Below are 23,760 nucleotides of genomic sequence, written 5' to 3'. Positions count from 1 at the left end.
ACAAGAAATAGCCACTACAAGAATCACCAAGAGAAAAATAAAATAAAATAAAAATTGCCAAAAATCACCAACATGCAACAACAACAACCACAAGAAATAGCCACCATTGCCGATCTTGTCAACAACAACCACAACGCCGAACCCATAAACCCAACACCGCCGATCTCGCTGATCTACAAACCCACCACGCCGATCTCCACCTCAACTACGCCACCACGCCGATCTCCACTAGTGGAATTATAAAACGAATCTAGGTTCTATATGGCAAAGATGGTGCTTGTTCTCTGCAATTCTTTTGGCTATTTGCAATTGTTAATGTATGTTTTTAGATCCCTTAAAACACAACCAACTTAACCTAGTTAATAAGTCAAGTGATTACTTAGTCAAATTATTCAGATCTAGGTTAACACAAATATATCATATCATGTAATGCAACGGAAAATAAATAACACAAAGATATGATGACCCAGGAAAACGAAATCGATAAAAAACCAGGGAAGGATTTAACCTAGCTATCCTCAAGGTAAAACAGATCCACTATGAAAGAATTGAAGTTTACACAATAGCAACCTAGACCACTAACATCCTATTGCTACCTCGAGTAGGAAACTTACTACCACGACCATGTGACAGCTTCGAGTCCACGGACTACTTCTTTCTTGGATTCATAGCAACCACAAGTACTCCCATTTGTGTTTCTCTTTAAGTTCTTTGTGCAGCAACTGAAACGATCACCAAGCTCTCAACATCAATCTTGAGATCGAAAACCCTAAGTATATATGAAGGCAAACACCTCTAGATCTCACAAGAGATTCATACACACAGCATAAACAACAACATAAAAACATGGCTAGGGTTTTACCTTTTATACTTAAGGCAAAACATAAAACCCTACACGTCAAACGGGCTTGGGCTGAGTTGGAAAATTTTGTAGCAAAACAATCTGCATGAGTTTCGATTGATCGAGTCTAATTCTTGATTGGTCGAGCCAGGCAGATTTACACAATAAATCCTACAATACACTCAATTCCAACTTTACATGTAAACGTACTTTGAGCAAGTCTAAAACAAGACTAAATGTTTTGATCATGGTTTACCAACATTACAAAATGAAGTTCTAATACATTTAAACCTAAAGTCTTAGAACCCAACAAACTCCCCCTTTGGCAATCCGTGACAAAACACAAACCAGACAAAGTGCTCAAAGTTACAAAAACAGCCCATTACAAAAACATTGCCCAACAAAAACAAATTCAACCTAACTATTATCTATCAGTTGTAAGTGTAGATAGCAACACGACTGAATCAACCTGTATATTCTTGTAACATTTAACAAACGCATAAACACATGTGTGGAAAATACAAGTTAAACAAAATAAATTCTTGATTTCACATAATCATAAACTACAAGACATATATCATGAATAACCTCATAAATATAAATCAATAATCAATGTAGCACAATGTGAAACAAGAAATAGAAATAAACACATCATAGTATCTCCCCCCAACATAAAAAACTCAAATAAACAAAATACATCAAGAGCTAAAAAATATAAATACAAGATGAAGCACCTAGATACAATCTAAAGCTCCACAACTCCAAAACAACAAAAACTCCCCCTATCAACAAAATCTCCTATCCATATTTACTCCCCCTTTTTTTGACGAATTGCCAAAAGGCAATCACTCATCATCAAAAGGAGGTGGTGGAGGTGACCATCTAATGCTCACCAAATCTGCTCTCAAGGCCTAAAGCTCGGTAAGCACGTCCATCAAAAGCTAACCATGAGCCGCCTGAATGGTCATGATAGTGTCCAACGTACGACGAATGTTAGAAACATCCGAAGCAAAAGGTGGAGGATCAACAGCAGTAGTCGGATCAACGAATGCATCAGCAGCCGGATCACCTAAAGAAGGAGAAGAAGGAGGAGGAGGTGCGACACCAGAGGACGACTCAACTCTAAGGCGTTTAGAGCTTGCTCTCATCTGAGCAGCCCTCTGCCTAAGGAAGGTAGCACCTATAGGAGCTATAATATGAACAGGCTCAAACGCAAGAAACTCATCTAATCCTAGATATAACAAAATCCTATGAATAAAAATAGGAAAGAAAAGAGCATGAGCAGAAGAACTACTCTTATGAACCTCAACCAAAGAACGAATGAGAAGATGAGGAAAACTTATAGGAGCATCTGTAACAAGAGCATACAAAAATGCACATCTCTCTATAGGATTAGTATGCAAATGAGAGATGGGCCAGATCGAATGGCAAGAAATCCGGAAAAAGAGATAGTGAATCTCGGTCAACTTGTGAAAAGTGATTCGAGGATCAGTATCCCACTAGATAGAAGACCCATAAGATATGACATGATGTCATCAAGGGGAGGAGCCTCATCGTAAGGATAGACAAGATGCTGGACCTTAGGCACCCCAAGAGCAGAAGCCACTACCGTAGGAGTAATGGTGTACTCTTCACCCCGTATCCAACTCTTCACATACTGAGTGTTGGAATCATTGGAGTGGATAGAGAGGTTTAAGTAGAACTCTCTGATCAAAGTAGCCGAAGGAGGATGGTCAACATTCAACAAAGGCAACCAGCCCCTACGCTCAAAATTTCTCCTAATCTCCAGGTCAAGCTCATCTAAAACTACTTTCCTCTCAGCCCACACATTCCTAAGAATGTTCAGCTTCTCATAAGTTTCCTGATTTTTCTCACTAAGAAACCTCTCACTATCAAAATATGGAGCAGAAGAAGAAGAGAATGTCCTATGGGATCTAGTCTTCCTAACCATAATGCTAAGGTAGGAATGGGACAGACAGAAAAGAGACAAAGAAGAGAAAACCCAAGAGCAGACTGCATCAGACATAGTTAGAGTAAAAACAATATAGAAAATAATAATCTATATGATGCATGAATAGAATAACCACATGATGCATGCTCTAATGCAATGAGAATAGTTCAATTACACTATTAAAAACACAAAATTGGCTTGTACATAGAGTTTATATCAAAAACCCCAAATTTTGAAAACCCACTTTCAAAAATCCCAACAAATTGACCAGTTGATCATTACACAAGATAGATAACAGGATATAATGACCAATTCAATCAACCAAACAAGCCAATTTCATAAATTAATGCTCAATTTAACAAAATCCCCAATTCGGGTAGTTTCAAGCCCTAGAAAATTCAATTTTTCCCAATTCAACAAATTGATCAAATTAAACCACAAAGATCAGTTTGATCACATCCCATAACAAAAACCCAATGATCAATTTTGAAAGAATTGATTGAAAACACCAAAAACCCCAATTTTCCATAGGTTCGAAATTCTCCCCAAAATGCATGGAAAAAAAATGCATGAAAGATGAAAATAAATGAAAAAGGAATGGTAAAAGGGTCTTACCAGCCTTAGAAGACAAAAACCCTTGAAAATTTTTGAGGGAAAATGACAAAAATCTTTCTTTGAATCTTGACTGATCGAAGAGAGAGAGAAAGAATTTTTGAAAAAGTTTGAATAGTGATAAACACGTGAAAAACTTATGATTTTAAAAAACTCTTTGAACGATTTTCGGATTGATCGAAAAATAGATTCGATCGATTGAAAATTACATTCGATTGATCCAGCAGCGATCGAGCATTGATCGAACCAGGCAGATTCAAACCAAAATTTTAATCACAATTTCGATCGGTCGAGCAACAGGTTCGATTGATCAAAAATATGGAAAATACAAATTTTTGAAAAATAGAGCAATTTTATGCAGAAACTCCTCAAAACATGGTATTTTATGAATAGAATGCATGAGTATGATATGAAATGTTTTTCAAAACACTTGTATAGAAACCAAATCTCCCAAAAATAAAATTTTCAATCAATTTTTCCTTAAATTTCAAACATCAAACACAGTTTGCATTAAAATCAAGGAATTTTCAATCTTGGATGGCCATAACACAATCACACACAATAACATGTACAAAATTTAGCAAAGAGTAACTTATGTAGTGTGTGCAACTAGTAAAAACTTGAGATACATGTGAGGTGATATGTGAATAGTAAACAATCACAATTTCTACAAAATTCATCACATAAATTTGAAAGAGAGTATCACCTAAAGAGTTACATCATATAACTCTCATATCTCCTAGAAAACAAGCTTGCAATCATGTAAGTTTCTTGAGTTGCCTCATAATTAATGTACACACCAATTTTATTTGATTAGAAACTTATTGAAATAGCCAAGATAATGTACACACCAATTTTATTTGATTGAATTAATTATAGCCCAATAATGTACACACCAATTTTAGCATTTAAACCAAGGCTAGACCTTATATTCTTTTTGTGTATATGCTACACTTTCTCGAGCACAAAATCTTATGATATGCACTAAGGTGTTCATGGTTGACTAGTAAACAGTGGTGAGATGGTTATTTATGCCTTTCTCAATAAGTTCAAGTCCAACAATCAAAGGCATGTGACTTCAAGATCAAGAACAAGTGATCAAAAAGTATAAACTTCTTCCCACACAACATGCACTACAAAGTTCAAACTAGTAAAGTACAATAAATAAACTCATCAAAGCTAAACAAGGTACATATACAAGTTATGTAAAGATAATATGGCCAACCTTGATTTCAAAACCAAAAAATAATGCAAAACACATTTTGCTTCCCTTTTTCCTCTCTTTATATATATATATATATATATATATATATATATATATTTGAAAAGAAAAAACAAAAGCAACCTAGAATGAAATGCATGAATGTTATGCAATGCAAATCCTAGAAAAGTAAAGAAAACAAAAGCAACAAAGAGGAATGGTCACAAAGAATAGAACAACGAAGCACAAGGATCATGTTAGAAAGACTCAATTAGATTGAGCCTTTTGCATCCAAAAATTTTTAGATGCAACTCTTGCATTGGAGTTATTATTCACATTAGAATGCTGAGCAACTCCAGGATTAGAATAAAGGTTTAAAGCCTTTACCAATTCATCAATAAGTTCCATAGGATCTTGTACTTGAGGCACAAGTACTTTTGGCTTATTTGCTCGCTTAGCAGCTTGCAACTTGAAACAATTTGGACGAATGTGCCCAAACTTTCCACAAAAATGACAAACCCATGCAGGTCTATCATGCACCTTGTCCTTAGGAGGGTTAGGAGTCTTTGATTTAGACTCTTGAAGATCAACCCTAATCTTCCTAGGAGGAGTAACTTTTGCTTGTTTGACAATCTCACTCACGGGAGTCTTAGAAGAAGAAACAAAGTTTGTGGAATGAGTCTTAGAAACAGTGATGCTATCTTTAAAACCTAGACCAGTTTTGTCTAAGGGAGACTTTTGAATACTCAACATGTGTTCAAGTTTGGAACTAGCAATCCTATTTGTTTGTTCTCTAGCAACAGATAATTCAAGTTCCAAATTTTTAACTTTATCAAGCAACAACATGTTCTAACTCTTCACCTTATCAAGCAATTCATTAGCATCAAACAATTTCAAGAGCAAATTCTTCTTATCAAGTTCAAAGAAGCAATTTTCATAAGCCTAAATCAACATTCATAGCATCCTCTGCAGTAACTTTGCAAAACTTATTATAGGCTTCTTGCAAATCAGCATTCTTAGAGAATTCCCCATCAAAAGGGTTCTCATAAGCCACAACACTTTCATCAACTACAACAGTAGCTGTGAAAGCAATGAAGTTTCCATCCTTATCACTACCAGACTTATTACCAGAAACTTCATCATCACTAAGGGTTACAACCATAGTCTTACCCTTTGATCTCAAAAATGTAGGACATTCTGATTTCACATGACCAGACTCTTGACAACCAAAACATTGTTGACCCATAGAATTATTAGAAGTTTGGCCTACTTTCTCTTTAGGTATTTTAGTATTATTCACCTTAGTGGGAACATTCCTCCTAAAATTTCTAGGTTCAACATTGTTTTTACCTCTTGCTCTTCTGTTATTGTTCCTAAGAAAGTTTCTAAAGTTCTTGGCAAGATATGCAATCTCTGTAGCAGAGAGCTCATCATCAAATCCATTCACATCAACATCATCAACAGACTTAAGAGCCATTGATTTGGATTTGTTTGTCTTAAGTAGGTCCAACTCATAGGACTGAAGAGATCCTACAAGTTCATCAACAGGGATAGAGTCTACATCCTTACTTTCAGTGATGACAGTCACTTTGGGTCTAAAGTCCTCAGTCAAGGTTCTAAGAATCTTCCTAACAATCTTAGGTTGATCATAGATTTCACCTAAATTATAAGCAGAATTAACAATATCATTAAACTTAGCATAGAATTCATCAAAACTTTCATCATCAGACATCCTAATGCTTTCAAATCTGGTTGTTAACTGCTGCAACTTATTGATTTTAACTACCTTTGTGCCTTCATGTGCAGTTTGGAGAATATTCCAAGCAGTATGAGCAACCTTAACATTAGAGATTCTCTTGAATTCCTTCATAGAAACAATATTAAAAATAGCATTCATGTCTTTACTATTAAAAGCAGCTGCTTCTTTTTGAGAAATTTGCCATTCACTATCTAAAGTAGTGGGCTTCTACCATCCGTATTCAACGGAGTTCCAAACTCTCTCATCAATAGACTTCAGGAATGCTTTCATCCTTACTTTCCAATAAACAAAGTTGTTCCCATCAAAGTGAGATGGGATCACAAAAGAGTGACTTTGTTCCATGACAGCAAGGGTCAAGGATCAACTCTTAGATCAATGGATCTAAATGCTAGAGTTAACCGACTCTGATACCACTTGTACGTTTTTGGACCCCTTAAAACACAACCAGATTAACCTAGTTAATTAGCCAAGTGATTACTCAGTCAAATTATTCAGTTCTAGGTTAACACAAATATATCATATCATGTAAAGCAGCGAAAAATAAATAACACAAAAATATGATGACCCAAGAAAACCAAACCGGTAAAAAGCCTGAGGAGGATTTAACCTAGCTGTCCTCAAGGTAAACACAGATCCACTATAAAAGAATTGAAGTTTACACAATAGTAACTTAGACCACTAACATCATATTGCTACCTCGAGTAGGAAAATTACTACCACGACCACGTGACAGTTTCGAGTCCACAGACTACTTCTTTCTTAGATTCACAGCAACCACAAGTACTCCTACTTGTGTTTCTCTTTAAACTCTTTGTGCAGCAACTAAAACGATCGCCAAGCTCTCAACATCAATCTTGAGATTGGAAACCCTAAGTATGTATGAAGGCAAACACCTCTAGATCTCACAAGAGATTCAAACACACAGCATAAACAACAACATAAAAACGTGGTTAGGGTTTTTCCTTTTATACTTAAGGCAAAACATAAAACCCTACACGTCAAACGGGCTTGGGCTGAGTTGGAAAATTCTGTAGAAAAAAAATCTGCACAAGCTTCGATCCATCGAGTCTAATTCTCGATCAATCAAGCCAGGCAGATTTACACAATAAATCTTGCAGTACACTCGATTCCAACTTTACATATAAACATACTTTGAGCAAGTCTAAAACAAGACTAAATGTTTTGATAATGGTTTGCCAACATTACAAAATGAAGTTCTAATACATTTAAACCTAAAGTCTTAAAACCCAACAGTTAAGAACAGCATCAACGCTCTTTAGCAACAGTATGGTGGATTTGTAGACTGGAGTTTTGATATGGGTTTGAGAATAAGTTGATGAACATAGTGGACATGATGATGGTGGCTCTGTTGATTGTAGAGTGAATCTGGAGTCTGGACTATGGCAGTGGTATAAGGGAGAAATGGAGAGATGATAGAGAAGAGGGAGCAAGAGAGGGAAGTGAGTGAGAGACAGATAAAGACAGAAGGTCAAAGTAATAAAAAATGAAATTTATGTTTACAATCCGTGATGAATAGTAAAGTGTATATGTAGAACTCTATTGTAGCGGTATTGTAAAAATTTTAGCATATAGACATCCAAATAATGCATGTATTTTGTGGTTTTTTGTGATTTGATGCTAAAATATAGTATATCCAGAGTTTTACAACTCCGGATACTAATGCTCTAAGCCCTTGTTTGGAAGAAGTGAATTGAATTGAATGGAAATGAATGAAAAGAATAATTTTAGAAAATTCTTCCCTTCATTTTTTTTGGGAGTTTTAATGGAGGGAATGGAAAGTTCATTCTCTTGTTTGGGAGTTTAAGTGGGAGGGAATGGAATGAATAGTAGAGAAGACTCATTCCTCTTTAGTCCCTTAAAATATCAAATTTTCATTCCCCCGAAATTGGGAGGAGTGGGAAGGAATGAAATTAGATTTAATGAATTTTTTACTAAAACTCTCAAAATACCCCTATATATTCAACTATTTATTTTAAAATATGGGTATAGTAGTAATATTGTCATAAAATGATTTCATTTCATTCCTTCTATGTTACTCCCAAACAAGATTACTTACATTCCATTCATTTTCATTCCTTTATTTTAAAACATCCAATCAAGGTTACTTAGTTTTATTATATTCCTTTCTTTTCCATTTCTTTCGCTTGCTTAAATACATTCCATTCCTTTCTATTCCCTTATGATCATTTCATTTCATTCCATTTCCATATGAACTCACAAACAAAGACTAAGTATCCTAACCAATTCAATTATTTACAAAAAAAATTCTATAAATAATTGAGTGATTCTTGTCACTATTATTACTATTATTGTACCCAAAAAAAAAATATTTACACAAAAAAAAGACCAAATTTGATTTTTTTAACCAATCCAATTCCCTTTATTATAATTTTCTTTTTAAACCACATATTAAAGTCATTAATTTATATCACTTGGTTATATAATAGCAATTAGTAAAAATATTATTTTATTAATTACTAAATAATAATACTAGTTTATATATATATAGCAGTAATTCTGAATCTATAATATAAATCGCGTCCGCTCCTAATGATAGCTTTTTATCATCAGACCAAGACACCAATAAGTTTTTGGTGTAGGTGAGGATTGAACTCCAAATCTCTTATACAACCATCAGAGACTTTACCAGTTGAGCTAACTGGAACCCACAATGTATATATATATATATATATATATATATATATGTACATAGTATATATATGTATAGGTGAACTTGAAATGGTATGTAACGGTTTACCAAAACAGTATTCAAAACATTGGAAAAAAGTAGAGAAATTTTTTTTTTTTGAAAAAAGAAGTATTATGTCAATACTTTCAGAATTTAATCCAACATGTGAGTAATGAATACATAAATAAATAATTTTAAATATAAAATTGATTTTTTTTTTTTAATCTTGAAAAATATACTAATGAGATAAGGAAGACGAAGAGCAATATAAAATATTTTAGACACTTAAAAAAATTACTTTGAGTATCTAGGAACATCACATAACAAAGACATAACAATTTACTTCTAATTTTTCAAATAAAATATTTACAAACAGTGAAAAGAAACTACACAAAAACCATCTTCTTCAATCACATAAACTTTCTTCATTATATTGTCCACACTATCTTGTTGTTATCCAAATAAACTAAAATCTAACAACAATACAAAATATGACAAATTATACTCTGATTTTCCCCCAAATTAGGTCACAACAAACATCATTCATTAAAAGCATTTAAATTACTTGCATCAAGGAACATATATGAATTAGTTGATAATAGAATAATGGGCGTACAAACCTCTTGTAAGAGATTTGTAACTCTCTTGATTCAGACTCCTATAGGTCAACTGTTAGGTTGTATCATTTTTAACGTCAAAGATTAAGCAAGACTTGTGAATACCTCTCTATAGAAATTTTCTTTAAAAAAATTTCATTGATTTCATTTTTCAATTGCAAACATTTAAATTAAAGTAGATGAACATGTAAAGATAAAATTATATGTAAAGTTAAAACTACCAAGATGAATATGTATAAACAATTTTTTTTTTTAATTTTTCATTGATTTATTATTTATTTATAGCATCAAAATTAAAGTAGATGAATGTGTAAAGTTAAAACTGTCTAAGATGAATTTGTAAAGTCAATTTTATGTATTTAAGCTTTTCAAAAAAATTAAAGATAAAAAATAAGAAAAAAAAAATTGAGATGACTAAACAGAAATGTAGCAACAATAAATATTGCGTTTCAACATATTTATATATATATATATATATATATATAAGGTTGTGTTCAGGTTACACTTGGTGTAACTTTAAGCAATTTTACATCACCCAATATTTTTTAATTGAATGCGAATATTAACAAATCCACCGTTAAATTACATTATCTTCATATATTCTCCATGCTTGCAAAATTTCATGGTGATCAAAGATTAATAGCCATATCACCAATCAATTGTTAAAATTCAAGTTTTTGTAGTTTAAAATAATGCATAAAAGATGAGTTTATGAATCAAATGGTAAATAACATCTAATTTGTTAGGTTTTAAAAGTTTAGAACAACTGACAAATCGTGAACACAAACTTGTTTAGATATACATCCTAGAGTCTATAGGTATTATTAGACAATGCTCAAGGTGATACAAGTCAAGATTCAAGAACATACAAGCTGCAGAAAAAAAAAATTCAAAATTTGCCCGGTTCAATCGATCGAAGAATAGGCTTAACCGATTGAAATACGAGTCTGCAAAATTTTAAGTCGGCTCGAATAGCAGTTCAAGCACATTAAGGATTAGGGTTTCAAATCTACTTCTTTTAGTATACAAAGGAAATCCTAAGCATGTTTTAATGAGACTTTTTAGAGAGAGAAGAGTGCCTACTTTGTATCTAGGGTTTTGTACCCTAAAAACTCTCTCATATCTTCTACCAATGTTATTCCTTGAAGAATCTCAAGATCTAGTATTGTAGAAGTTGCTGCCTTCTCTAGTTATCAAAGGCACTGATGATCTAAACTTTTAAGGGTGGTTTTGGAGTCACAAACAAGAGAGTTTGTGTTGATAAACCTTTGAGTGGAGTCTCAAATTCACAAGTGTGGGTGCTTGTGTTGCAAAGGCCAAGGAAAGAAGTAGTCTGTTGACTCGGAACTATCATAGGGTCATGGCAGTAAGTTCAACGTGTAGTAGTAATAGGATGTTAGTGGTCTAAGTCTTATTGTAAACTTCAATTCTTTTTAGTGAATTTGCTTTTTATCTTGAAGATAACTAGGTTAAATCCTCCCCAAGTTTTTTATCGGTTTGGTTTTCCTAGATGATCATATCATTGTGTTCTTTATTTTCCGCTACTTTACATGATATGACTTTATTGTTTTATCCTAGATCTGAATAATTAACCTAGATCTGAATAATAAACCTAAGTATTCACTTAGTTAATTAATTAGGTTAAATAATCTAGTTTATAGGGATCTAAAACTTAACACAATTGATATTAAAATTGACATACATGTTAATAGAATATATAATTTAACGGTTGGATTTTCAATATATTAATTCAATAATAAGCTATTAGGTGGTGTAACATTACTTAAAATTATACCAAGTGTAACTTGAACCCAACCCATATATATATATATAGATTAGTGTCATCTATAATCACATAAACATGATATAATAACAATTCTAAAATGATGCATCAATCAACTTAACATAAACATTATATCATAAAAATCTTAATAATAAGTTGTTCTTGTTTCCACTTCAAATCTTTATCTTCTTTGATACGTTCTGTTTAGTAGTTTGGCTGCGTTTGTGAAGTATTTGGATTGGCATATTATTATCATTTGATTGTAAATCTTCAACAATTTTGGCAGCAGTCAATGCATCATATTTAACAGAGGTTTCTGATACTTCAATTAGTTGATTGTTGAAGGAGTTGTGATTCTCTAATTTTCCTACAAATGCAAATTTGTTTTCCTGCAATGATTGAGAATTTGGTTAGACAGGGCATCGCATTATATACAAATATTGTGTTGTTAATATTGTTTATGATGATTTTGATGGCAATTGAGATGTCATAAATATGCTGAAAATTAACTTATTATATGAATGAATAAGTTAACAATTACCTTTTGGATTTAAACTTCATATGAGGCATTCTGTTTGTGTGAGATATATGGCTCAAAGATTCTTGAAACCGTGTAGTCCTCTCTTCCATATTTCAAATTATATTTATCAAGACGCAATTGGAACAAACATTTCTTGCCAACTATGTTTCCAATCTCCCAAGGTAGGCTATTATCATTCAAATCCTGTATAAATTGAAAATGTCATAACTTTATAAGGTTATAAGAAGAGAAAATATGATGTATTGTGTGTGTGTATATATATATTTAATGTTGTGGTTTCATAACACAAATGTACAATTTGTATATTTTAATTACCTTTTCTTTCATCTCTGCAAGTTCTTTTGCAGTATTAGATATAATTTTTTCAGCCCCTCTGTCAAACAAAATGAACGTCGTTGACCCGGTTTCATCTTCTACTTTGGTTTGTATTCTATATCTATTTCATTTGCAAATTTGTTAGTAGAAGTGTGTGTATATATTATGTGTGTGCGTGTGTGAACTTTAAAATAGATTTTTAGAATTGCTACTATATATTTGGTATTCAACATCATTTGTGGTTAACCTTGATACTGCAGATTTAGGCTCGAATTCACAACGCTCACACCATAAAACTCCTTTGAAAGGTTTGACCTTTTTCTTGCATTTAAGACATGCATACCATCTGCATATATTATTGACATTAACGATTTTGGCTTGGCATGTCACCACTATGACCTGCAATATAAAGGTTTTTTTTAAAAAAGTTATTATAGAACTACTAAATAATCATATACAACAGCGAATTTAAGCCGTTTAAGAACAATTGATACCTTTGTCTTTGAGTTCCATTCCATGTCCTTTAAATCAGCTATTGTCTTTCTATCAAGTAGGGGAAGTTTTCCATCTGCTACGCTAGGTGATCCTTTTATTGTGTTGTGCAATGCATTCATAATATTTTATATTATTTTTGGTTACTTTGCATAATTTTTTTTTTTTTTAAAGTAAAAAGCATGGTAGTATTTTCACTTGTCTCGAACTCTTGTAACCTCTGGAATGTCAAGGTTGATGTAGAGCTTTGTTGCACATGTGGATGATAGATGATACTCACCTACAAAAAGTTAAACAGTATATATTAGGATTATTGATCTTGAGGCATTCTATATATGTTAAATTGCTAAGTGAAATGTTTTTTTAGAGGAAAATTTTCATTCGTTAAATAAAAGTGCAATCCTCATTCACAGGCCGTGTACAGAAAAGGCACCAAAAAAAATACAAAAGAACAAGAAATAGAAAAATAAAATTCATATAAATTTAAAAAAAAAAAACATCAAACAGCTAACTAAATTACTAAAGTACAAAGAATCCATGATCTCTAATAACCCCTCAATCCAGAAGGATATTTGGAATTGGAACTTCTCCTACCGGCACAATTTCAGAATTACCCAAATTAATTCACACTTGAAACTGCCTCAAAACACACCACACTACAACGAAGATACCAAATATGCATAGAGTTTGCATCTCAAAAAAGGAGTATCATTTGCAAAATGGAAATGAGAAATAACCATTAGTCCCCTTGGACATTATCAATAGAAAAACCACTTAAATGACCTCCTGACACTGCTTTAGTGATCGACCTACTTAAGGCCTCCATAACAATCACAAACAGCAATGGGGAAAGCACGTCTCTGGGATGAATACCCCTACTACTCAAAGAAACCAACTGGAGCGCCTTTTTTTAAAACTGAAAATTTAACAGTTAAAATACAAAATTCTATCCACTTTCTCTATTTTTTCTCAAAATCACATCGTTGAAGCAAGTACAATATAAAGCCCCAATTTTCATGATCATACGCCAAGCTTACACAACTCCCTCAGTCTACTAGATTTTAGGCGGCTATCCAAACACTCATTGGCTATTAGGACCAAATCAAGAATCTGTCACCCTTAAATGAGGGCATTTTGCTTATACGACACTATCCTACCCAACACACCCTTTAGACGATTGGCTAAGACATTAGCTAGAATTTTATAAACACTACCCACCAAACTAAGTTTCCTGAAATCTGTCAGTTCAATAGCTCCTGTCAGTTCAATATTCTCCCTAATTACAGCTTCATCATTTGTTAGTGGATCAACCGCTTTAAGACTACCTATATGACAATGAGAAGAATTGGCCAACTGACGAATGAACTCCGTATTCCTTTCCCCTTCCTTCAACCACAACACCCAAGATTTTGAAGCTCCCTGACTCCTTTTGGCACTCTGGATCTTTGTGTTCTCACTCTACTGCCATTTTCCCTTGAGATTCTGAGAGCGTTTGGATTCGGCTGAAAAAAATTGCGTTTGCGTTTTGTCTTTTTTTTTTTTTTTTTTTTTTTTTTTTTTTTTTTTCACGCGTTTTGGAGCGTTTTGGGTGTTGCGGCTACTGTTCATGTATTGTTCAATAAACAGTAGCCGCAAACTTTGACTTTTCAAATTTTTTTGGACCAATCACAACACATCGTGTACTGTTCACAGACCCACAAATTTCACTTTTCAGCAACTTTTTTATTAAAAATGGGTCCCACGATACTATTCACACATTTAAAAATTATTTCGCTACAGTGTTTTTCAATTTTCAGTTTCAGTTTTCAATTTTCAGCTGTATTCAAACGGACCCTCTATATCAAATCCTGAGACTCCTCAAAGCCATCCACAGATACTCCTAGAAACCAACTGAACCTCAAAATGTGCTGACTTACTCACTCCACCACATCCGGAATCTCCTCCTCCAAACTATCAACTTTCTTGAAAAAGTCTCTCTCAGGCCTGATGAGATGGCTTCAGTGTAGACCCCCTAGTACTCTTAAATTGAGTCCATATCAAGGCGTGTTACATTTGGCCCACTACACCCCAGCTTATTTCACGAACTTCAAAAAAAATATATATATATATATATATATATATACAGTATTTTTTTTTTCCTTTGCCCGTGTCTGTCCCAAAAAATGTCTCTTCACATCTTCGTTCATACTCACTATTAATAACTTCGGACCCTTCCCCAAATTGTAACACCTCTCTTCACAAGTTGAGAGATTTCCTCTCTCATGGGATGCTTTCCTTTATCATTATCCATGAGAGTTTTCAAAGGAATTGCCTCATTGTGCCTTCTCTAACCACCACCAGATATCTTTCATTTGCAGATAAGGCTGTGTTTGGTTCGCGTAAAATCATTTCCGGAAAATATTCTATTTTCCGGAAATGCTATTTTCCGGAAAGGAAAACGTTTTCATGTGTTTGGCTGTCACAAAATTCATTTTACGGAAAATTAATTTTGGTGTTTGGTTCATTTAATCATTTTACCAGAAAATACATCAAATTCGGCGAAACGCTCGTCCGACGAGCGTCCGACGAGAGACGAGCACGCTCGTCGATCGACGAGAGACGAGCGCGCTCGTCGATCGCGATCGTCGATCGCGCCGCTCGATCGACGATCGCGATCGTGCACCGCGCCGCTCGTCGGCGCGATCGTCCCTCTCTCTCTCTCTGATCTGGGCTCTCTCTCTCTCTCTCTCTCTCTCTCTCTCTCTCTCTTTTCGGAAGTGAATTGAAGTGAAAATGAAGGCAGAAATGGATTTCCGTGGTCAAAGGGAAAATTCGTGGTCAACCGAAAATCATTTTCCGGAAAATAACGTTTTCCGTGACAGCCAAACGCATGCATTTTCCGGAAAATCATTTCCGGAGTCACTTTGAAGTCGATTCAAACGCAGCCCAAATCTTTCTGACACCTTCATTCTCAAGCACCACCACAAAGGTCCTGCCGTCTTGGACAGGGCTAGCCATTTTTCCCCAATCTCATCAGCCTTACTCGATTGATTCAACTCCTTCATGTAGAGATCTGCAGCTGCAGAAGCTTTGTCAAAATAAATGTAACCAAAAAAAAAGTATCTTAAAAAAATACTTTGTTATAAATCTCACCACACTCAAGTAGAGGCGTTATGAATAAAATAGATTTACACGCTACACACACCACTCTTCATTATTTCTCTCTTGCTATTTCACTCATACTTGTTGAATACTACACTTTCTTTGTAAAAAGAACACTTACTGGATTGCTACTCTACTTATTGGATGAATTTATACAATCTGTAGCTTTATATAGAAAACTACCACACTAAGGAGACAAGCAAGGAAACAACATCCTAAATTCACTTACCAAACTAGTTGAATAGGTAGAAAAAATAGCAAAAAGAAAAGTCAAGAAAGGAAACACTTATTCTTCTTGAACTCCTCTTCACCTATTGTGACACATGCAAACATTTTAAAAATTTATCACCAACCTAATGCTCTAGAGTCGGTGATGACTCTACACTTTATAATAAGAGATTGCTCTGGTCCTATCAATTTTCGTTAACTCAAAATCCTAAGCCCCTTCATCCACTTATCCTTTGACCTTCAAGGATAATCACCATTCTCCTTCAGCGCCCTCCCCTGAGTTCAAATAATGCCCAAAAGCATTGGATTTCTTATAGTCAGCATCCCCTTCTCTAGTCGTAACAAACTGTTTTTGTTTCCTCTTTAAAACCACATGCTCATTGTTTTCCAACAGCCACCTTGAGATATTCTTGTCCATAAAGACTGATGACATAAAATCCTTTCCTCTCTCATATATTTGGAGATTATACTGACCAATCCTCCCTCCTCTAAAACAAGTTGAAAAGATTTCAATTCGATTGTGAGGATGCTAGCCCCCCCTCCCCTCTTAATAAAAATAATAATAAAAAGGAAATGCCATGCTAAGTGAAATGTTACCTTTGTAAGCTTTCACAATAGATATGATCAAAGTATAAAAGTTTGATAATTTCAATAAATAAATAAATAAAATAAAATAAAATAAAGCTCTTGGGAGTTGTTGCTAAACTGTAAAATTAAATGGAGATAACAAAGTAGTCATTAAATACATACTCTTTTTTGTAATGCCGACCGCATGTATTGCCAGCTTCTTTTAGAGCTACCCTCCATCTTCGCACTTTGTTCATGTTGAAATTTTGTTCATGTTTGTCCAACGCTTCACCATACTTTTCCTTTTGGTTACGTACTACCGATGGATCTATCTCATAAAAAATAGGTAGTACAATTTGACCATTCTTCTTACACTCAAAGATTTTTACAAGCTCATCCAAACACCAAGCGGAAGATGCGTAGTTTTCAGAAAAGACAATTATAGAAATCCTAGAACTTTCAATGGCTTCTAGAAGTTCTGCAGTAATTTCTTCTCCAATTGGAAGCTTTTCATCCATAAAGGTGTTAATTCCTTTATCACACAAAAATCCATCTAAAAAGCTGATGAAACCAGTGCGAGTATCTTTACCTCTGAAACTCAAGAACACATCATATTTGCAGTGTTGGGTGAAAGAGGAAGAAGAGCCTCTCAGAGAAGCCATAGTGATAAGAGAAGAGAGAGAAACATGTGATAGAAATTAGACAAAGGAAAGTGGAAATAGGAATGGCAAAGTCAAGCAAATTGCTGATACACGTTCTTTCTCTCTCCGTCATCTTAGTCTTTTCTTCTGTGCTTTTTACTGCCCCACTCTTCTTTCTTTGAATTTGCAATCAGATTTGGAGGGAGCGTGAGTGAATTTATACCAGGGGATTGAAATTGAAATTTTAGGAGGGAGAGGAGGACGATCGTGGACGTTGATTTCGTAAGGGCTATGGACGGCTGTGATTCGTTACTGGGGTTTTGATGATTATTTCTGATGAGAAGTGTATGCGGCAGTGGCGCGGAAGAGAAGGATCGTGGCCGTTGATTTGCTGTGTCATCGACGGCAGTTGCTTTATTTAGAGGGATTAGTGCGGATCGATGACGTGGCTACTGAGATTTTGTTATTGTGGATAATTGGCTGGCCATGCCATGGCCCATGGGCCCATTTGGGTTTGGATCATGATGAATATGACTTTTTTTGCTTTAAATTTGAGTAACTTCAATAGGAGCAACGCCAAGAGAAGTTGGACAAGTGAAACGATGTTCTGGACTCTGGACCTTAGCATGTGATGAATTTTCGAAACTGGTATTAACCGCTAATAAATTGATATACATATTGTTCCAAATTTTAGTATAGAATATACATTAAGGGTGAGTTTGGTTCAGCTTTTTAAAAAAGTGCATAATGAAAAAGAGGAGTTTTGTAAAAGTGCATAATGAAAAAGTGGAGTTTCAAAAAGCTGAGTGTTTGGTAAAAGCTGTTAAAAAGTGCATAATGAAAAAGCTGAGTGTTTGGTAAAAACTGTTAAAAGTGGCTTTTTAAGGGGTAAATGACCAAAAAGGACAATGTATATATAAGGGAATTTATTTCATACTTTTTTTTTTATGTGAGTTTGTTTCATACTTAAATCAATTATTTCATCATACTTAAATTAATTTTTCTCTTTCTAAAAAAAATATTTTTTTCTCACCAATATTAGCTAATAATAACCTACCACTTAAGATTTATTATGAAAGTATTGTGAAAATATTGTGATATAAATTGATATTAATTTTAATTTTAACATACTATTAAAATTATTTTTTTCTCTTTCTAAAAAAATTATTTTTTTCTCACCAATATTAGATAATAATAACCTACCTTAAAATTTATTGTAAAAAAATTGTGATATAATTTTTTTTCTCTCCCCACACACACACGTGGGCTCTCCTTCCCTTCTTCTTTTTCTTTTTTTTTTTTTTTCCCCCTCTTTTTTTCTCCTCCACCCACGTACCCACACTCTTTTCTTTTGTTTTTTCCTTCTTTTGTTTTTTCCTTCATTCCTCTTTTATTCCTACCACACCAGCACCATCCAAAACATTCATTCCACAGCTCTTTCATCTTTTTTTTTTCCTCTTAAGCACTTCAGTCCAGAAGAGTCGCTCTCTTTCTTCTTCTTTTTTTTTTTTTTTTCCTCTTAGCACTTCAGGCCAGAACAGTCGCTCTCTTCTTCTTCTTCTTTTTTTTTTTTTGTTCTCTTAGCACTTCAAAACGAATGAAGGAACCAGCTCTCCTTCTTCTTTTTCTATTTTTTTTTTCTTGTTCTTGGATCATCGGGAAGATTGGATGATCGGGAAGATTGGATGGTCGGTAAATCTCTCCCTCCCCTTTTTTTTTCGTCAGTCTTTTTGATCCGCCAGAGGGTCTTGATCTGCTGTTGTTCTAATTTTCTTGTTGTTGTTGTTGATCTGCTGTTGATCCGAAAGAGTTGTTGCTCTAATTTTTTTTTTTTTTTCTGTTCTTGATCTGCTGTTTCCGAAAGAGTTGTTCTAAATTTTTTTTTCTTTTTTTCTGTTCTTGATCTGCTGCTTCCGAAAGAGCTGTTCTATTTTTTTTTTTTTTTTTCTGTTCTTGATCTACTGTTTCCGAAAGAGTTGATGTTCTAATTGAATGGGTATTTCCGTAATTCTACCGTAGCAACGGTAACCATCCAAAACGCGCAGTGCGCTTTTTCATTTATGGACCCTCAGAGGTCCATAAAATTTTTCGCGTTTGTCCGCGTTTTTGCTCTATGCCCAAAACGCAACTTTTTGATAAAAGTTGCGTTTTGGGCTTAACCAAACGCAAATTTAGGACTGGCTTTTTTCAAAAAGCGCTTTTTGAGCTGAAAATGTGGAACCAAACGGGCACTAAATTAAATTGAATCCGGTGCTCTCTTCTTGCCTCGTCTTCATCCAGATCTTTCCAAGTCAGCATATAGGCTCACTAGGTTAGGGGTCCCACATGTTTACACATCTTTAGAGTGCCCCCAAACAACCCCACCAGGAAGGAGTACATTTTGCAACTAGAGTTTAGGGGTGCTGATTTGGCTTAACTCTGACTAAACCATCAAGATTATCTAGAGTTGTCCTTAAAGGTATTCTATTTAGTAGAGCTCTTTAGATCTTCACAATTCTTTTAAAATAAAAGTTTTAAAAAGGTTATGATTTTGCCACATTATCAATCCATTAATAAAATTAATATTTTTTCAATGAAATTTCAAACTCATTTCTTGTAAAACCAAAACCCTCCAACCACCAATTTGGTTGGAACTGGGAGGGGGGGCTTTGTGGAGTTCATGAAAAGTAGAAAAAGAAAGATACGAGGGAATGAACTTTGTGATGACGACTATGGCCTATGTTGTTTACTTTTCTTTTCTTTTCTGTGTTCTTTCAACAAAATTCCTATGTGAAGTCTTTACCTTTTGGGAAGAAATGTGTCGTTATTTCTAAAGTGGGATCCTTCGTAAATAAGGGATTTCATTGTTCCAAATTTTTCATTCTCTAAACCAAACACAGCGTGCACTTGTCCTCAGCCATGTTTGACTCGTTATTGACAGCTTCTAGGCCATCATTGAAAAGTCTTCTGTTATCAGTTCATTACAAAACACTTAAGGGTTCTTGTCAATCAAATGGTATTATGCTCTCATGGATTGAGTCATTACTTCAAATTCATTTGTCTTCAATCATCACGTATTATAAGAACAACGACATATATAACAAGGTTAAGCTTGGATTTTTTCCTTTTTTTTTTTTTTTTTTTTTTTTTTTCTTTTGGGTAGGTATTATTAAAAGAATAATGCAATACACAAAGGCTCTAGAACCAAACAAACTCTAAATATCTTTAGAGCCAAACAAACTCTAAAATAGTAAATCTACTATTTTGTTAGTACTATCAAAGAAGTAAAATAGTGTTCTTGTTAATTACATCATAAAAACCCAAGTTTGTATCTATACATCAATCCAGCCAAAACCAGGAAAAATAAATAAAACCAAATCAAAACAAAAACACAAGCAATCAAGCTTTCATCTTTGTGTGTCTGCTGCTCGAGAGACAAACTCCTATCCCCCTGTTTGATGTAAAAAAATGGCAACCCACTGCTGATGCTTCTAATGAACAATATAACAGTAGAGTCCAACCAATAAATTGTTGGATATATTTCAACAATTTACTTTTGTGATAAAACAAAAGCAATAACATACAGATTTAAATATAAGCAACAACACAAATAAATGTAATAGACAAAAACAATAAATAGATATTGTATATATAAGAAGAAATCTGCAAATAATTAAAAAACTAACAGACCAAATGTGTAAAGAATGAATGATTCAGATTAAGTCTTGTGTTTGACACAATCTCCTTAAAGCAGATTTTACCCCTCATACAATTTGTAGTGCTTTGAGACTCATGGACGTCTGTCTCTCAGGATAAAATGATCTACAGCACGAAGAAGAAGCACACTAGGTTCGTGCTCTGTGAACTACTTTATGTCTCTTTCTTTCTCCTTGACTCAAATGAATGCAGAAAATTATTTTCTCTCAAAGAGAGTTTTTTCCAAAAGTCAGTTTTCATGAATGAGGGACTATGAATTTATATACGTTAGTGAACAAACATACTATTCGAATAATAATTGCTATACATAGACTGACTGACTTAAAAACAAAATAAAATAATAAAAAATATTATTTAGACAAGAGGGTCCAGTTCACATATGCCAAAGGCCAACCCAATGTTGTGCTGCCCCAAGAGTGCAAGTGGTCTGGGTTTTAAGAAATCCAAAGAGGTAAACTTAGCCTTGATAGCAAAACTAGCTTGGATGGTTTGTTCTGGAAAAGAGAGTATTTGCATGGATTTGCTTCGAGCGAAGTACAAAGTTAGTAGTGATTGGCTAAGGGCTGAACCACCCAAAATTGCCTCCACCACTTGGAGAACTATTGAGGGTGCTAAGAAGCTTGTAGAAAAAGAAGCTTGCTATCTACTGGGTGATGGAAGGTCAATAGATATATGGGCAAACCCTTGGGTTCCATGGCTAGAAGGCTTCAAACCTCAACCTAGAGTGAGCATAGACACTCAACAACAGCTGAAGGCATATGAGTTGATTGACCTTTCAACTAGAACTTGGAAAGTTGCAATGGTGACTGAATTATTCTCTGCTGAATCAGCTAAAGCAATCTCAACTATTCCTATCCCTTACAGTCCTAGGCAAGAAAAGCTCATATGGGTGCCAGATCCTAAGGGCATCTTCTCGGTCAAATCGGTCCACAATGTCTTATTCAGATCCTCTATCAGCGCTAATCTCCAAAGTAGCCACTGGAAGAAGCTTTGGAAGGCAAAGCTACCCAAAAGATTAAGAATGCTGCTGTGGAGAATTGGAGCTAGTGCAGTCCCTACAAAGGTGAATCTGAATCGAAGACTTGACCATATTGATCCTACATGCATTCTCTGTAATAATGCAGAAGAATCTCCTATCCACCTCTTTTTTGGCTGTCCTTTCACTAGGGCTTTATGGGCTTCTGCTTGTTAGGGTCTACGCATTGAAACCTCCTCCCTTGCCACTGATAAGGACATTATCAAGCTAATATTAATTCCTCCAAATTCCCCCCTCCATCACATGATCAGTGGACCATCTCCCTTAATATGGCGCTGATCATTAATGAAATTTGGAGGACAAGGAACCTAATTCAGTTTCAAGATGGTATAGCTGATATCCATCTTTCTAAGAAGAATGTTCAAACAAGGTTCTTGGAGTATTCTAGAGTTTTCTCAGTCACAAGAGCACTACCAACAGTTCAACCAAATCCTATGTGGACCCCTCCCCCTCATGGATGGATCAAACTTAATGTGGATGCTGCGCTAAATAGCTCCAAATCTGCCCTGGCAGTGGTCGCTAGAGATCATCGAGGTGAAGTCCTATATATTTGGGGTTCTAGTTTCCATTCGTGGTCACCATCTCAAGCAGAAGCTACCTCTATTCTTTGGGCTGTACAGCTTGCGATTCAGGAACATTGGAAGACTGCCATTGTTGAGGGTGATGCACTATTATTAACAATATTTGTAGCTTAGTTTCTAGTTTTTTTTCTTGTAAGTTTCGTTGGATTAGGAGAAATAGCAACTCAGCTGCACATTCAACTGCTAGATTTGCGTTGAACTCCTCCCAACAATTTTGTTTCAATAAGAGTAATCTTCCTCCCTCTCTTATGTCAGTTTGTATGGAAGATTCCTCAATGTGCTCTTTTGTTAGTGTTTAATGAAATTTAAGTTTAGCCCAAAAAAAAAAAGGCCAACACAATGTCCGACCTATGAGCATATAAACTCATATATTACCTCTTTCCTTTTCTATGTGGGACTCAGGATTTTCATTACTTTTAATAACATTTTCAAGTGAACAAATTAAACGTCAATTTCTTATTCACTCAATATTATTTTTCCAACATAAATGTCAATATAGCTATGCCATTTGTAAAGACCAAATTCACCAGCACCCTCTTTGTACCACATTTAAAAAGGCTTCCTTAATGGAAAGCCTAATAGCAGTAGTAATAAGCGTATGCTAACAACCAGCAAATACCTTGCACCAATCTCTAGATTTACAAATAAAACAAGCGTCATGCCACTTAGATTTTCTTTTTTCTTTTTTTCTTTTTTTGGGTGGAAAGGAAATTATCATTAACAACTAAGCAACCTCCAAAAGGAGTAAACATGACAGTCATACATAGTGCTAACAGAATCAAAACCATAGTGCCAACAGAATCAAAACTAAGGAGTAGAGCAACATCCAATGGGGGCTCTACAAAAACAACAAAATCCTGAGATAGAAGAGCTCCCTTTCTAGCTAGTGCATCGGCACACTTGTTGGCTTCTTGGTAGCAGTGTTGAATTCTAACTAGAGGAATTTCCTTCAATCCTTCTCTACAGTCAGCCATAAAAGCATCATTACCATTTGTGTTCCCAACTTCCTTTTTCAAGAGATCAACAACCAGCTTCGCATCTAGCCCAA

General features: G+C 34.6%; 3 protein-coding genes across 3 annotated transcripts; 1 reads left to right on the top strand and 2 right to left on the bottom strand.

Annotated features, from left to right (window-relative positions):
- Window positions 1-12,020: 12,020 nt before the first annotated feature.
- LOC115979307 (replication protein A 70 kDa DNA-binding subunit C-like) lies at window positions 12,021-16,803 on the bottom strand. Its single transcript, XM_031101329.1, has 6 exons — window positions 16,789-16,803; window positions 13,021-13,102; window positions 12,825-12,936; window positions 12,578-12,729; window positions 12,331-12,451; window positions 12,021-12,198 (listed from the first exon to the last, which is right to left on the bottom strand). The coding sequence occupies exons 3-6, from the start codon at window positions 12,846-12,848 to the stop codon at window positions 12,025-12,027; spliced, it is 471 nt and encodes a 156-aa protein (XP_030957189.1). The 5' UTR covers window positions 12,849-12,936; window positions 13,021-13,102; window positions 16,789-16,803; the 3' UTR covers window positions 12,021-12,024.
- Window positions 16,804-16,904: 101 nt separating this feature from the next.
- LOC115980637 (TMV resistance protein N-like) lies at window positions 16,905-17,420 on the bottom strand. The gene has a single exon (XM_031102867.1). It carries the CDS (start codon window positions 17,418-17,420, stop codon window positions 16,905-16,907), a length of 516 nt encoding a protein of 171 aa, XP_030958727.1.
- Window positions 17,421-22,400: 4,980 nt separating this feature from the next.
- On the top strand, window positions 22,401-22,826 carry LOC115980636. The gene has a single exon (XM_031102866.1). The coding sequence runs from the start codon at window positions 22,401-22,403 to the stop codon at window positions 22,824-22,826; it is 426 nt and encodes a 141-aa protein (XP_030958726.1).
- The last annotated feature ends 934 nt before the right edge of the window (window positions 22,827-23,760 follow it).

Source organism: Quercus lobata, chromosome 3 (genome assembly GCF_001633185.2).
Source record: "Quercus lobata isolate SW786 chromosome 3, ValleyOak3.0 Primary Assembly, whole genome shotgun sequence".
Lineage (NCBI taxonomy): Eukaryota > Viridiplantae > Streptophyta > Magnoliopsida > Fagales > Fagaceae > Quercus > Quercus lobata.
This window is presented reverse-complemented; position numbering and strand designations above follow the sequence as displayed.

Bases quoted from the DNA above. Each gene is read 5' to 3' on its own strand.
- LOC115979307 (XM_031101329.1), bottom strand. From the start codon at position 12,848: ATGGAATGGAACTCAAAGACAAAG. The intron at 12,452-12,577 runs GTTAACCACAAA...CAAATGAAATAG, and splicing joins CCTAAATCTGCAGTATCAAG to ATATAGAATACAAACCAAAG. The intron at 12,199-12,330 runs GTAATTAAAATA...CAATTTATACAG, and splicing joins TTGCAGAGATGAAAGAAAAG to GATTTGAATGATAATAGCCT.
- LOC115980636 (XM_031102866.1), top strand. From the start codon at position 22,401: ATGGCGCTGATCATTAATGAAATTTGGAGGACAAGGAACCTAATTCAG.
- LOC115980637 (XM_031102867.1), bottom strand. From the start codon at position 17,420: ATGGCTTCTCTGAGAGGCTCTTCTTCCTCTTTCACCCAACACTGCAAA.